General features: G+C 35.3%; 1 protein-coding gene across 1 annotated transcript in view; it reads right to left on the bottom strand.

Annotated features, from left to right (window-relative positions):
* CCDC181 (coiled-coil domain containing 181) overlaps nucleotides 1-7928 on the bottom strand; it is a 34166-nt gene extending 26238 nt beyond the window's left edge. Inside the window, exons 1-3 of the mRNA XM_007937710.2 lie at nucleotides 7812-7928; nucleotides 3893-4843; nucleotides 247-393 (exon numbers count right to left, since the gene is read on the bottom strand). Of these exons, the coding sequence (XP_007935901.1) occupies nucleotides 247-393; nucleotides 3893-4843; nucleotides 7812-7928 (1215 nt within the window). The remainder of the gene's footprint in view (nucleotides 1-246; nucleotides 394-3892; nucleotides 4844-7811) is intronic.
* Nucleotides 7929-15442: the final 7514 nt, after the last annotated feature.

Below are 15442 nucleotides of genomic sequence, written 5' to 3'. Positions count from 1 at the left end.
CTACTTCCGTAGTGATACTGCCTTGGAAACCCAAGGAGGGGTCGCTATGAGTCGGGTTTGACTCGACGGCACATAACAACAACAACAACAATTGTAAAGTCATCTGTATATTATAACTTTTGCAGGAGTAGTTCTTGGATCATTTTTGCTACTGGTTCCGTTGGCTGTGGAGCACTATTCAGACTTTCTGTAAATAAAGGTTTCATATCTGTATGAAATAATTTTCCATAGAGAAGGTTTACTTACTCTACTGTTCATGTCTTCTATTTCTTTCGCTCGCTGAATTCTTCTCATCTCTAGAACCTGTTCTCTTTTCTTGTGCAACCATGCTTTAAATACCATGTCATTCTCTTTTTTCTTTTCTTTCTCTTCTTCTATTCTCCGTTGTTCTTCCTAGTGAAAAAATACATATAAAGACATTAATGAAACATTAATAGTATTGTTTCTGAGTTATAGAATAGAGAAAGAGATTTTCAGATCTGAAATTAGGACTCCTTTCCCCTTAAATTTTCTATCTGAAAATTGGGCCTTATTAAAATTGGGCCTCAATTTTATATTTTTATATTTATTTCTCTATATATATTTATTTTATATATTTTTTTATATTTTATATTTTTCCCTTAAAGGGAAAAAAAATGAAGATTTATCAGATAAATTAAACTGTAGGGATAAAATCTACAATAATATGTAAGTATAATACATCTATGCTGTTTAGGAATACCTTGAATTTCTCCTTCATGTCCTAGTTTACTTTTGATATTCAACTCCTGAACTTATAGTTATGTGGGGGAAAAAAAAATACCATACTGTGGAAATACTATATAGTATCAATTGAAGCACTATCATGGTATTTTCAAGTTTTTATATTATATTAAATTTATTAAGCATGATAGTGGTATGTTGTTGTTGTTGTTGTTGTTGTTATGTGCCATCGAGTTGGACCTGACTCACAGCGACCCCTCCTTGGGTTTCTGAGGCAGTATCACTATGGAAATAAATTGCCCCATCTTCCTTCCGAGGAGTGGCTGGTGGGTTTGAACCGCCAGCCTTCTGGTTAGCAGTCAAGTGCCTTAGGCACTATGCCACCAGAGCTCATATAATGAAATATAATTCTATAATCATTTAGAGATTTTTGGGGAAGTATGTAAGTGAGACATGATATGGTGTCTAGGACTTACTTTATAGATACTTCAGCCAAAAATGAGGAGGAGATGAAGCATGTATGCCAAATCTTAATGACGTTGGGTGATGAGGATATACAACTTTTATGGACTTTTATGTGTTTGAATTTTTTTATTAAAATGTGTAAAAATATTTTTCAAGTAACTATGCTCATAAAAGGAGCTCTGGTAGCATAGTGCCTAAGGCACCTGACTGCTAACCAGAAGGCTGGCAGTTCAAACCCACCAGCCACTTCTCAGAAGGAAGGTTGGGCAATCCTACTTCCGTAGTGATACTGCCTCGGAAACCCAAGGAGGGGTCGCTATGAGTCGGGCCGAGTTGACGGCAAATAACAACAACAACAACAACATGCTCATAAAAAATGTAACATTGTTGCCATCAGAAAAATATTTAGACACTCAATAAAACAAACAAAAGGAATTTTTAAAATCTGAATTATTCAGCTAATTATTCATACTTAAATAGTGTCTCTACTAGTCAGAATTGACTTGATGGTAGTTGGTTTGTTTTTTCTTGGTTAAATATTAAGTGTCAATTACGTGGAGCTATAAAATAGTTACTGGGAGCGAAGCTGCCTAGAGTAGTGAAAATAGCACCAAGCTAAAAGTTAGAAGATCTGAGGAATAATCCTACTGTGATCATACTCTGTCAATTTGGGTGAGCCATTTAACCTCTGCCTCAGGATTCTCATCTGTAAAACAGACTTGTTTTAACAAATATTTAAGTCTCTTCCAATATGAAAATTTTACCATTTAAACGAATTGAATTATACTAGTCCATGCTTGCATTTTCTTAAAATAATGAAATTCAAAGTGCTTTCCCTGTATTTTGACAATACAGCAAGACTTTCTAATTCCTTCTTTTGACTGGATAAAAGAAAAAGCAGGGAAGAAAAAATTCTACCAAATTAAGGGCATAAACTGTATCTTTTAAAAAAAGATCTATATGCTATTTTCTAAGCCCCAATGGAGCTTACATTACAATGTGAATTTATTAAAGATTAAATTTTGCATTTATACATTTCCTTTTTGCAAAAAGTATTTTGGATACCTTGCATAAATACATATAAAATTATTATCTTTGCATAGAGATTATTTGGGTATATTACACAGAAAGCATAAGCAATGCAGTTGCCAAAGAAAACAGTGAAATGATACACATAGGATAGAGAGACAGAGTATAGCAGCCCAACCCAGTAAATACTTAGTTGGGCAAAGAAGAGAAGGCCTTCACCTGAAACCAACTGAAAAATGTTAAAAGCCTTAGCACATAAGTCTACGCTTTAGCAAGTTCATAAGCAAAGGGAAATTTTGTCATGAGGATCCTGACATGAGAAAAGTGTATTCCACAACAAAGAGAGTGAGACCCCAGAAAGAAGGATCAAAATGAAAACAAAGCTGTCAAGCAGTCACACCAGATAAAGACTATCAGCTGTTCATTATTGAGAAGGCAATAAAAATTTTATAAAATCTTCTATATAACATTTATTAAAATACAAATACACACACACTTGTGTGTACAGCAAACATTACATAGTTGAATCATTCCCAAAAAATTATTTCATATTGTCATTAAGTTCTGAGTTAAGAGATCCTTTTCAGTATTGTCATATACCCTAACCAAGTAAACAGTCTGTCAGATCAGATTTTGGTGGGCAATTAAGCAAAACTCATACAAGCTTTCACACATTTCTGCCTGGGTGTCCTGTAGGCTACTTACAACTTTGATTTTCATCTTTTTGTGTAATGTGAATTCATGATTTAAATGCCACAAATTTCCCTGAAACTTCATTAGATGGAAAACATACCATTTCTCAGTGAATGCCAAAAGAACTGGAATTTTTATTCCAAATCTTGGATTAACAAACTGAGTGACTTTAGTAAAGTTACTTAACCATTCTAGATGAAGGTTTTCTTATCTGTAAAATGATACTTAAGGTCCCTTCTAATTGTAAAATTCTATTAACTTCTGATTCTGCTGAACCTTTGTATTCACATTTGAGACATTTTGTATGCTTAATACAATTAGGTATCCAGTGAACCAGAGAATTGGAGCACTAATTTAATAATTTAGAAATAAATGTACCACTCTAAGTACTTGGAATTGTCAATTATAAAATACATAGAGTTTTAGTTAAGAGTGGAAAAAAAAAAAACAGGAGATGATTTTGGGATTCCATACGGTATTCTGGAAACATTTTGTTAAGGATATTAGGCTTTCTTCTTAGTGTAAAATTAAATCAATGAATTTTAAGTATTGAAGATATGTGACATACACACATATATAAACAAGGGAATTATAATCCAGGTGTACAATACAGTTGCTGGCTCTTAACCTCCAACAACTCCATGACTTCATTTTTCCATCGGACATCTTATTGTCCTCTATCTCATAAAAAAGGGGACTTGCAGAAGTCACTTAATTTCTCTGAACCTCACTTTTAAAATGAAGAGTTTAGATGAAATCATCACTGAGAATTCTAGCTCTAACACAGGCCATTCTTCACCATGTTTTGTGTTCCTTGCAAGAACAAATCAAGATAATCTTGATTGTGCCATAAACATGTTCTTAACATTTAAGTGCTTATTCCAGTAACAAAAATAAAATAAATAAGCAAAAATTTCCAATACTTTGATAACCATTTCAACTCATACTGCATTTGTAAAATATGATACTCTACTTTCAATATACTATCCACATACGCTCTCACCTCTCTCTTTAGCTTTTCTCTCCTTTTTTCTAGCTGTTTTTGCCGTTCTTTCTGCCGAGGGGAAAGACAATACGTTGAGGTCACTGGAGATATATTTGTTAAGTGGGTCCTGTAATTAGATTTCGCATTTCCTTTACTTCTATCTGAGCTGACAGCAGAGTTTGGACGAGTCTTGGGATTGGCTGGTGGCTGAGGGATAGAAGCCAGTGGCTCTCCTGTTGATGAGTGAGAGATACCATGAATCTTTGCTACAGGCTCTTCTTTCTTAATACCATTGACAGATGAGTTGGGAGATCTGGATGATAACTGCTGAGGCTCATTTTCTGTATTATTAGCATTATTAATTGGTGGCAAAAAACCCTGGCTCTCAATGTCTTGTAAATTCAGAAGTTCAAACTTTCCATCTCTCTCTACCAGTATCTTCCTGTCCTTGTTATCATCATAACTTCCACTGTTAAGTGACAGGAGCACATTTTCTTGCCTAATTTCATTGGAAATACATAACTGTGACAGTTTTCCAGACACAGTACTTTCATTTTCCAAACAATTTTTGTAAGTATCAGTGTCTTCCAGTGGAGGAACTTCCAGATCAACTAATTTGTCCTTGAACTTAAGTTTTCGCTCCCTTTTATCATTCACAGGTTCTTGATTCTGTAGAAGTTTGTTTGCTTGCATAATTTTCTCCATGATATATTGCCTTACTTCCTCATCCTCTTCTTCCTCCAGGTCTTTCTGGCTTTCCATTTTAGATTCCTGGAAAGAGTTTTCACTATCTGAATCTGATATGGGATCTAAAGGTTGAATACTTGGTACAGAAATGAAGTCGTTTCTTCTAGGTGAAACTTCATCCCTTAAAGATTTGTCAGAATCAGAAAGCTGTTTGGTGCATTCTATTTCTGTTTCATTCTCTTTCAATTCTTGGTTAATAGTTTCTTTCTCCCCAGAAGCCAACTAAAAAAAGATGTAAGATTCTCTTTAACAGCCAAAATTTACAGTCTTTGTCCATTTATATGTGGCTAACACAAAGTACATTTTCCTATTCATATAATTTATTTTGTATATGGGCAAATTTAAGTGCTTCGTGCTTATATTTCACACATATTTTAATTCACATTCATGAATTTACATGTATATCACCAAGGGAAATACATATATGTGACAACAGTACTATGGGGCAAAATATATAACTCTAAATTTGAATTTGATGTTGCTAAATGCTACATTGCTTTTTAAAAATTTGTATGCTAATGCATCAAAAGGTAACTATACATAATATTATTTTAGTATTCTTCCCCTTATAAAACTATCCTCCATTTACAATGTTAGAAGAATAATTTTCCATTTTTTTTTCCATTGTAATGTACCCTTCGAAATATCTTGCCCTATTAGCAGAATCCTTTCTCTTGACAACCATTACAAGGACACTGCCTTTGGTCCAGTCTTAATCATTTGAGGTTTTTATAATGTTTTTAAATTATTATTTCTATAATTGTCTACAGAACCTAAATCTACATTCTAGGACAATTTTTACTTCTAGATCAGATTTCCCTACCTCAACTATCCTTGGAGATTCCAAAAATCCATGCTAATAACCCATCAGATACTCTAAAACTGCCATCGAGTCAGATCTGACTCATAGCGACCCTTCCTTGCATTTCCAAGGCAGTGTCACCAGGGAAGTAGATTGCCCAACCTTCCTTCCAAGGAGTGGCTGGTTAGCTGGCCTTATATTTTTAACAAGTTGTAATTCCACATGAACCATAAACCAGTATTATCTCATTACAAAACCTTGTTCTATATTTGCTGTTTCTAATTTAAAGCTTCTTACCTAACATCTCTCTAACATACATACATCTTAACTACCAAACACTTCACCTTTACAATTTTTTTCCTCTTTCTCAGACAATCCTTTCCCTCCTCAAACAATTCTATGGCAAGCTATTAGTTGCCATAACTTTCAGTCTCCTAGAATCCTCTTCCTTTTTTATTTGCTAACAAGTGATTCTTGCTAGCAGTCTTCTCTTCCTAACCTGCATAATACTGCTAGATGTCTGATAAATAAATAAGCCTGGCCCCATAAAGAGATTACCAAACAATTACGATTTAACTAAGATATTAACTTAAGTTTTCTCTCTGCATTACAGTTGTTCTTAGCCTTATTTGATTCCTTCCTATTGTATCAGTTTCCAAATTCTCCTTTGGGTTCTACTTCTTTACTTTTTAAAACCCACTTCAATAAAACTATCACTTTACAATGAAATCTTCCCCAAATCCCATCCCTGTCTAGTCTGTCATTTTCCCTGGCAGCCTAAGAGATGACTGTAATCATCCGTTAGGACATAAGCTCCATGAGAGCACTTTGTTTTAATCACTGCTGTATTCCCAACACCTAAAACGGTCTCTGACACATGGGAAGAGATCATTAATATTCTTGAATGAAGAAACAATAAATCAACACCATCACCTCTCTACTTCTATCACCTGTGCTTTGGATCTCACACCCTTCTGGTCCTGAGACTTTGGTTCAATCTTGTGCCTCTCAGTGTCTCTACTCTTAACAATTTACAGTTCTATTAAAGATGTAAAGAAACCCCGTTTAAAATTCATCTGAGAAAAATCGTCACTTCTGACTCCATTGCCTATTTAAAACATCATCCATCCCACCTATCTTCTCATTGTATGAGAAGTTTGTTACATATAAATTGCTACATTCATTCCCTCGTATTTTCCTTACCCCTCTTTAATCTTGGTTCTGCTGTAACTTATATAATTATCCCTCTAAAACCACTTACTTATATTCTAGCCTTAATTATTTTCCTCATTATTCCCTAATTTTATTTGTGTATGTATATACATATACAGATGAGGTCTCTTTCTCCCTTGCTATATATACATACACATATACATAAAACACACACAAAAACAATATACACATGTGTATGTGTGCATGTGTGTGTATGTGCACACACAAAAAGGGAGACAGACTCTTCCATAATCCAGGAATTGGTTCATTTTCCTAGATATCCTTTCTTTATCTCTTACAAATAGCATATTATCATTTTTAATGGATCTACCTTTTCCTGGAAGTATTCCTAAGGCTTAGATTTGACCTTTCACTCTTTTCTCTAAATTCATTCACCAAAAGAGCTAATCCAGTCTTAGAGTTTCAAATATGCGCAGAAAGACCTTATTTTCTGAGGATTTGCTTGGTTTTTTACTTTAATTAAAAGTACAACCCCAACCATGATTTTAAAGTAGGGATTAACTGTATTTGTTTTTACTTTTAATGCAATAAATTATAATTTTATGTTTATATTATTATCATATAGGAGCTTTGGTGGCAATGTGGTTAAAGCATTGAGCTGCTAACAAAAAGGTGAGCAGTCCAAACCCACAAACCACCCCACAGGAAAAAGATGAGGCAATCTGCTTCCATGAAGATTTATAGCCCTGGAAACCCCATGGGGCAATTCTACTCTGTTTATATAATTTTACAATTTTATCTTTTTTAGGTGCTAATTTAATCCCTAGGAGCTCTGGTAGCGTAGTGCCTAAGGCACTTGACTGCTAACCAGAAGACTAGTGGTTCAAAACCCACCAGCCACTCCTCGGAAGGAAGGGCAACCTACTTCCATAGTGATACTGCCTCAGAAGCCCAAAGAGGGGTCGCTATGAGTTGAGTCCGACTCGACAGCATATAACAACAACAACAATTTAATCCCTATTATTTTACTACCTAGCTCTATGCCTTAGAATACAACATTTAAACTCAATGTCCTCATCTCCATATTGGGGATAATGAAACTTGCCCAGTCAAAGAAATTTTGTGATATTTAGATAAGATATATAAAACTCTTCAAAAATTGCAAGGCATTTTGTAAATGTAATTATTATGAATTCTACTGGCATTTAAATATACCTTTATTATGTTGGCATAGCTTTTTTCTTTTTCATTAATTAACCATTCCAGATCCTTTTCAAAATCATCTTCATATTCTCCATTTTCTTTTGAATCAATACTTTTATTTCCATTCATTTTCCTTTTGAAAAGGAAAAATGCTGTCAGATTAAAAAAAAAAAAAAAAGATACATTATATCTACCTTAGGGATGAAGTAGAGTATAGAGATTAATGTTGAAAGTAAGATTTAAGACATGCATTATGATTTTCATGGAAAAGCTAATTGACACATAAAACAAAAAGCATGAAATATTAAAAAATAAATATTTGTCTACTCTCAAAGAAAAATTTGAAATGGTCCAATATTTCCAAACGTACATCATTCCTAAAAATTCATCTATCTCCCTCTAATTCCCAATATCCTAATCTATAAGCAAACTAAAACTAAAACTAATAAGAAGAGTCTGAGGCTTTAGTGAAGGATTCTCCATACCCCCTGCCAGTCATCAAAACTCTCTCCATATTAGGAGAAATGACTCAGTTTCTTAGTGTCATTCACTCCAATTTATCATGTTCAAATAAAAACAACTATACAATTTCCCATCCTCAGTTTCTCAGTCTAATGAGTGACATGTTGCTACATAGCGTAAGTATGATTTATTATCTGAAATCTTTTTAACTAAATAACAAATTCTCAATTATGGTGAATGTTGATTTCTACAGAAGTCAAACTTCTATCAACTCTAAATAAAAAATATATTTTCATTAAAAAGAACTGTGATACCTAATACTATCTGGCAGTAAACAGAAATGTCAGATGAAAGTCAATAAAGGTTTGTGAAAATGATATATAAGTTCAGCCATTTTTTTTAAAAGAACTAGCTAAAATTACCTACAAATTGAAGTTAGTTCCTATCCTTGGTAATTTTTTGTATGTGTACAACTTTTCAAACTACATAATTATATAAATCCTTATCTATGTGTCTGTGTATGTATGTGAGCTTACTGTACAGAAACACATCTAATATATAATTTTGACTAACATTTGTTAAACATCTACTATATTCCTACAAAGATTTTAAAAACAGACCTATGCCCTGAGGTGCTCTAGTAGAGAAGACAAACACAAATAAAACACCATAATGAAGATAAATATAATAAAGGTATGTATATAAGGGACTACAGAAAAAAGAATGAAAAAGCATAAGCAATTAACAAAGTCTAAAACTGGAACTATCAAGGAAAGCTGAGATGGGATTTGAATACAGAGGAGAGCCTGTCAGTTATTCCAGGCAAAGAGAGCAGCATGAGAAAGACAAATAAACACGAAGTGCACATTATTGTCCAGTGTGGCCTGAACATAAAGTGTGTTCCTGAGGAAGGGTCTAGAAGGAGTGAGAGGGTCAGTTTGATGTCTTAAAAAGAAAGAGTTGGGGGGATATTATGTATGTAGATCTAAATGTCATCAAATACAGCCAAAAGTAGAAATATACACCAATAATCTATACTTTCCACTGCTGGCTTAAAATAAGAAAAAAAAAAAAAAAAGAGCAATGTTCTTTAAATTTATATAGAATTTTAGCTCCAGTTTCAAAGAAACTATAGAAAGCAGATCTTCAGGGCCCAAATTACCTGGGATCCTGGGGATCCTGTCTCTACACTTACCTTCTCCTACTCCTACATCAAGAATAACTTACCTAAAATCCTTTTTGGAAGTAGAAAGTACATACGACTTAGGCACATTTTTAAAGATATAAAATGAGAGACATTTTATCTCAAATAATAAATTATCCACACACTTTTTTTTTTAGCTATTAACTTCACTTTACTGTCGTCAAACCTATGCCTAGACTACCTGATATGGTGCAAATTTTACTAGCATGAGATTTACATTTTTTTCTTTGCCACTGTTCACTGTCAAATGATAGTGAAAGCATGTGGGAAAGTATTTTTCCACCAGCTGCACCAGCAATGTTTTTGTTGTTGTTGTTTGCCGTCGAGTCGGCCCCGACTCACAGCGACCCCTCCTTGGGTTTCCGAGGCAGTATCACTACGGAAGTAGGATTGCCCAACCGTCCTTCCAAGGAGTGGCTGGTGGGTTTGAACCACCAGCCTTCTGGTGAGCAGTCAAGTGACAAGTGAAAAGACAGAGTTTTCAATCCTATGTATAAAAAGGGTTTTAAGAGGTTTTAGTGAAAAGTAGATTCAAAGTGAGTTAAAAGAATGATGAGGATACAAAAAATGTAAATGAGCTCTAAGACTAAGACTGTGAGGGAGACACATAAATAGATAGATAGATAGTAAGCACAGTGTCCAGTTTCCTGCACTACAGTTTAAAAACAAAAGACAACTGAATACATTCAGAGGTTAGCAAACAAACAAAATGAAAGGAAAAAGAGGAGGAAAGAGGGAAGGAGATGGGCTATGAGAAAATGCCTTAACACCAGATTCTAACAAATACTTAAAGACACTGAAAATTTAGTCTAAAGAAGAGAAAATTCAGGAGCAATATGACAAGAGCTTTACAAAATTTGAATAGCTGCATGTGAAGGAGGATTAGATGTATAATTTCAAGGAGGTAAACTGGTATCAACGGTTAGAAACTCGTGAGAAATTTTTGGCAAAATAGAGTTTATATTTTCAAACTTCTTGAAGTAGATTGAACTGCCTATAGAAGTGCTGAGTTCCCTGTCAATGACAGTTTTTACGGAAAAAAAAAAAAAAACTCACTGCCTTCAAGTGGGATCCTCCTTGGGTTTTTAAGGTAGGATCTCTGGTAGCATAGTGCCTAAGGCACTAGACTGCTAACCAGAAGGCTGACGGTTCAAACCCACCAGCCACTCCTCGGAAGGAAGGTTGGGCATTCCTACTTTGGAAACCCAAGGAGGGGTCACTATGAGTCGGGGCCAACTCGATGGCAAATAACAACAACAACATCACTACAGAAGTAGATTGCCCAACCTTCCTTCTGAGGAGTGGCTGGTGGGTCTGAACCACCAGTCTTCTGGTTAGCAGTCAAGTGCCTTAGGCACTAGGCCACCAGAGGTCCTAGTGTTGACAAATAGCCTGGAAAATGGCTGTTGTAGGAATGTTTTAAAAGAGTGAAGCTTAAGCAAATGTGAGTTAGATGACACTTAAGGTCTCTTTTAACACAGATTCTCTCACATTCTGTAAGATGCAAATAAGTAACTGCAACTCATGAAGAATAAGAGTTTAAAATAAATGCATACTACTATGATAAAGCTTAACCTAAAATAAATATTAAGTGTTTAAATAATTAAATTCAAGACTTACAAAAGTGTTCTGAAATGTTGCATTTAAATGTCATTTTCCTCTGGCTATTTCTTAATATTGGTTCCATTTCCCACCCATGGCTATTTCTTAATATTGGTTCCATTTCCCACCCAAGACAAAGTTAGTTTTAGATATACTAAATGTTAATTATTCAACTGGATAATTATTATGATATCTAAAATAGCAATTGGACTATAATTCTCTGTAGATACTTATTTCTTTTAAACTAAGAGTGAAAAATAGACTTTTTAAAAGGAGTCAAATAAGATTTCAGTGATTTATAAGTCAGAGATTGAGGGCAGTAATATTTTGAAGTGACCTAGAGAAACTGAATCAGTATTTCAGAGTGAGTTTATTTATAATTTCCTAGCTGCAAGGCAGGTTAACTCTACCTATCTACCAATTAAAACTAAAGAACACCATGAATGATATAAAATAAACTAAAACTCACTATGATTCAAAATACATACACAAAAAATATTTTTTACCATCACAAATGCCTTGAGATAATCAGCTTTCTTTTCAGACCAAGAATATGAAAACTACTATTTTAAGACATTTAAATTATGTAACTAACTGTTAGAATTAAACTTGTATGGGACTCTTCAGAGGTTTTCCTTACTTTTATAATAAACATAGTCCTGAACCTTTAAATGTGTGGTTGCATGAAGAGTTCATTAGATATTCTTTACTATTTACAAACACTCGGAAGGAAGGTTGGGCAATCTACTTCCATAGTGATACTGCCCTAGAAACCCAAGGAGGGGTCGCTATCGCCACGGTACATAACAACAACATTTACAAACAACTCCTACCTTGTGAAAATTTAAAACACGGAATCAGTATAATAAATAAAAATAAAATAATAAAAAGTAAACATACTGTTGTTAAATCATACTAATACCATGATTTAAAGGGGGCGGGAAGCTATAGTTGAAGTTAAACACTAAATAATAAATCAAGTGCAATTATTTTCCTATAACTTAAACAAATTCATGACTGGTTCCCAAAACAACAAAGAACATAAATGGTAAATCCTTGGTACCAAATCCCTTAAGCTTTTTATAAATGCGTCACAAGATATTCAATCCCATCAATTCTTTTAATCGTCATCCCTAGGTTACTGTCCTTAGGGTACACCGTCAACATGCCAGAATAAGAATGCATCATGAACCAAATCACCTAGCATTTATTTCCTTATTTGAGTTTCATATATTTAAACTTCAGTGTATCATTAGTAATCATCAGTGTAAATACCTTAGACTAGATGCATCTCTCATTAAAGAACTACAGAAAAAAAATTAATTCTGTTCTCCTGGGTGTCTGCTAAATCCCTGGTGGACATAAGACTGTAGATCTTTTAGTGGGAGTCTAAACTAAATATGTATAAATAATTGTGGTAACTTTCTTTCATGATTCAGTATATTCAAAAACAGTTTAATGTAATTTATTGACTCCTGTCTTACCTCAAAGACTTTCAAAGACAGGCTTGTTTAAAACCTGAAAGAATTGTAAGAATGTCAAGAAGGACCACCTTTTAATATAAAATTAGTAATTAAACAACAGCTAATTCTTAACATCATGTGACGATCTGGCCCATTCTTCCATAGTCCTAAGACTATGATTCCATTATTAAAAAATTAAATATTATAATGTCACAAAGTATGAAAATAAAAAATAATGTGCAAACATTAGTTTTTACTTTTAATTTGCATCCAGGGTCCCAAGGTTCCAAAAACTAAACGAATACCACTAGCACCTCTCCATGAAAGCTAACATTTCAGGAATGACCTTTTTCCTCAGGGTCAAAATTATTACTTTCCACGTTCGAGAACTTTGAAAGGGGAAAGAATATGGCGAAGATTTAGAGTATAAGGTATCCTCAGAGGGGTCTCCCTCATTTATAGTGAACCAAGGCGTTGGCAGGCTTCACCCGCAGCACCAGACTCGGTGGATCCTGGACCCTGGAAAACAAGGAGCCAACAGAAGGGCTCTTGCCTTGCTCCTCTACCCACCTTTCATCCCAGCTATACTAAACATTTATCCCTTTACCCGCTCTCCCACCATAAATATCTCATCATTCTTCCCTTCTCTCCCTCTATGTCCCCTCCTGCCTGTGGAGGATGCAGCGGTTGGGGTCACAGAGATGGCCAGGGGAGTTCTCCTCTTTCTAAGCTCTGGCGCAAGGGACCCCAGCACTCGCTCCTGCGCTGGCCTGGACCGAGCTGTCATGGCAACGGCGCGACTCCGCGTCCTCCATCCGGGCTTTTCTTATTACGACGGTGCAGTGGACCTACGCAGGCGCAGACGACTGCCTGCGACACCTGTACCGCCGGCGGTTCATGCGGGTGTTTTGGAAGATCCTGTCAGGCTGTGGTTTCCGAGTAGACGTTCAAGAAGGCAACTCGTCGTCCGAGAATTTCGCGGCCATTAGTCGTGAATGATTATGAATTTTCTGACGTGTTGCTCTCTCTCGCCAGATTTGGAATTTGCTAGCAGAACTTTTAGAAGTATGTTGTCGTTATGTGCCATCCAGTCGGACCCAACTCATAGCACCCCTCCTTGTGTTTCCGAGGCGGTATCACTACAGAAGTCGATTGCCCAGCCTTCCTTTAGAAGTATATTTCAGTGTTAATTTTCTTTGTGGTTAGTATCAAAAAGTAGTTTCCGTTTTCACTAGAAAATATGTAGCTTTCCAATTACTTACAAGATTTTAAACAGTTTGCTTTTTCCAAATCAAAATCAAAATATTCCATATCCAAGAAAGTTATCAAAGGAAATAGGGTTTTTCTCCCAGCTTTTAATGGTCACTTAGAATTTCAACAAAAATTTTTAATACCATCTTTATGTAAAAAAGGAAATTTTAGATAGTGTTTATAATTAAAATGTATCAATTAATTTGATGAAGGGCACCTTTTCTCCTAAGAGGTTCAATTTAAAAAAAATTTAAAGTATTTCCTAAACTGTGAACTTAAGTTTATTTCTTTGTTTTTAAGTTTATGGTTAAAATGAATTACAATATTGAGTACATTTCTAACAGCAGTATAGAATGTATATAGTTAATGACCTAATGTTTCTACTGCAGCAGGACTCAGTGTTTCACAAAACAATTGAAATAGGCATTAACATAAGATTATTGATTGTTAAAAGTTTAAGGGATTTTAGTAAAATCTTCTTTAATAAACATGGAGCTACTACTAAAGTAATAGTAGGCCCTAGGTTTCAGAACTCCAGTTTAATATTATTCTACTCACACTGAATTTTGGGGAATATTAGTGGTAAATAGCAGCATTATTCATAATGTTGTTGTTGTTGTTTCTATGTGCCATCAAGTCAGACCCGACTCATAGCAACCCCACCTTGGGTTTCTGAGGCAGTATCACTATGGAAGTAGAGTGCCCAACCTTCCTTCCGAGGAGTGGCTGGTGGGTTTGAACCGCCAGCCTTCTGGTTAGCAATCAAGTGTCTTAAGCACTATGCTATCAGAGCTCCCTCTACTGTGCTATTGTTGTTATTGTTGTTATGTGCTGTCGAGTCGGATCAACTCATAGCGACCCCTCCTTGGGTTTCCGAGGCAGTATCACTACAGAAGTAGATTGCCCAGCCTTCCTTCCAAAGAGTGGCTGGTGGGTGCCTTAGGAACTATGCTACCAGAGCTAGGAATGGCAAATTGAAAAGAATTGGCGTGGCATTCATCATCATAAAGAAGGTTTCAGGAGCAGTCCCAAAGAACAGTGCTGTCAGTGATAGGATAATATCCATACGTCCACAAGGAAGACCATGGTGATCTGGTGGCTTAGTGCCTAATGCATTCCTTCTGGGGAAGGAAGATTGAGCAATCTACTTCCATAAAGATTTACCACCTCAGAAACCCAAACGTGTCAATGAGTCAGAACTGACTCGATGGCGTGAATTGTTCTTTTTTTTTTTTTAACCAAGAAGATCAGTTAATACTACTATTATTCAAATTTACACACCAACCACCAAAGCCAAAGATGAGGAAATTGATGATTTTTACCAACTTCTACAGTCTGAAATTGACCAAATATGCAATCAAGATGTGTTGATTATCACTGGTGATTGGAATGCAAAAGTTAGAAACAAAGAAGAATCACCAGTAGTTGGGAAATACAGCCTCGGTGATAGAAGTAATGCTAGAGATAGCATGATAGAATTTTGCAAGGCCAACGACTTATTCATTGCAAATGCTGTTTCAACAACACAAACAACAACTATACACATGGACTTTGCCAGATGGGATACACAGTGTGATAGTTGAAGATGTGTCAACTTGGCTGGACTCCAGTTGTGAGTGGTGGTTCCCATGATGGATCACATGACTGCGTTCTAAGCGACC

This window comes from Orycteropus afer, unplaced genomic scaffold (genome assembly GCF_000298275.1).
Source record: "Orycteropus afer afer isolate SDZICR_OR568_19922 unplaced genomic scaffold, OryAfe1.0 scaffold00044, whole genome shotgun sequence".
In the NCBI taxonomy this organism is placed as follows: domain Eukaryota; kingdom Metazoa; phylum Chordata; class Mammalia; order Tubulidentata; family Orycteropodidae; genus Orycteropus; species Orycteropus afer.
This window is presented reverse-complemented; position numbering and strand designations above follow the sequence as displayed.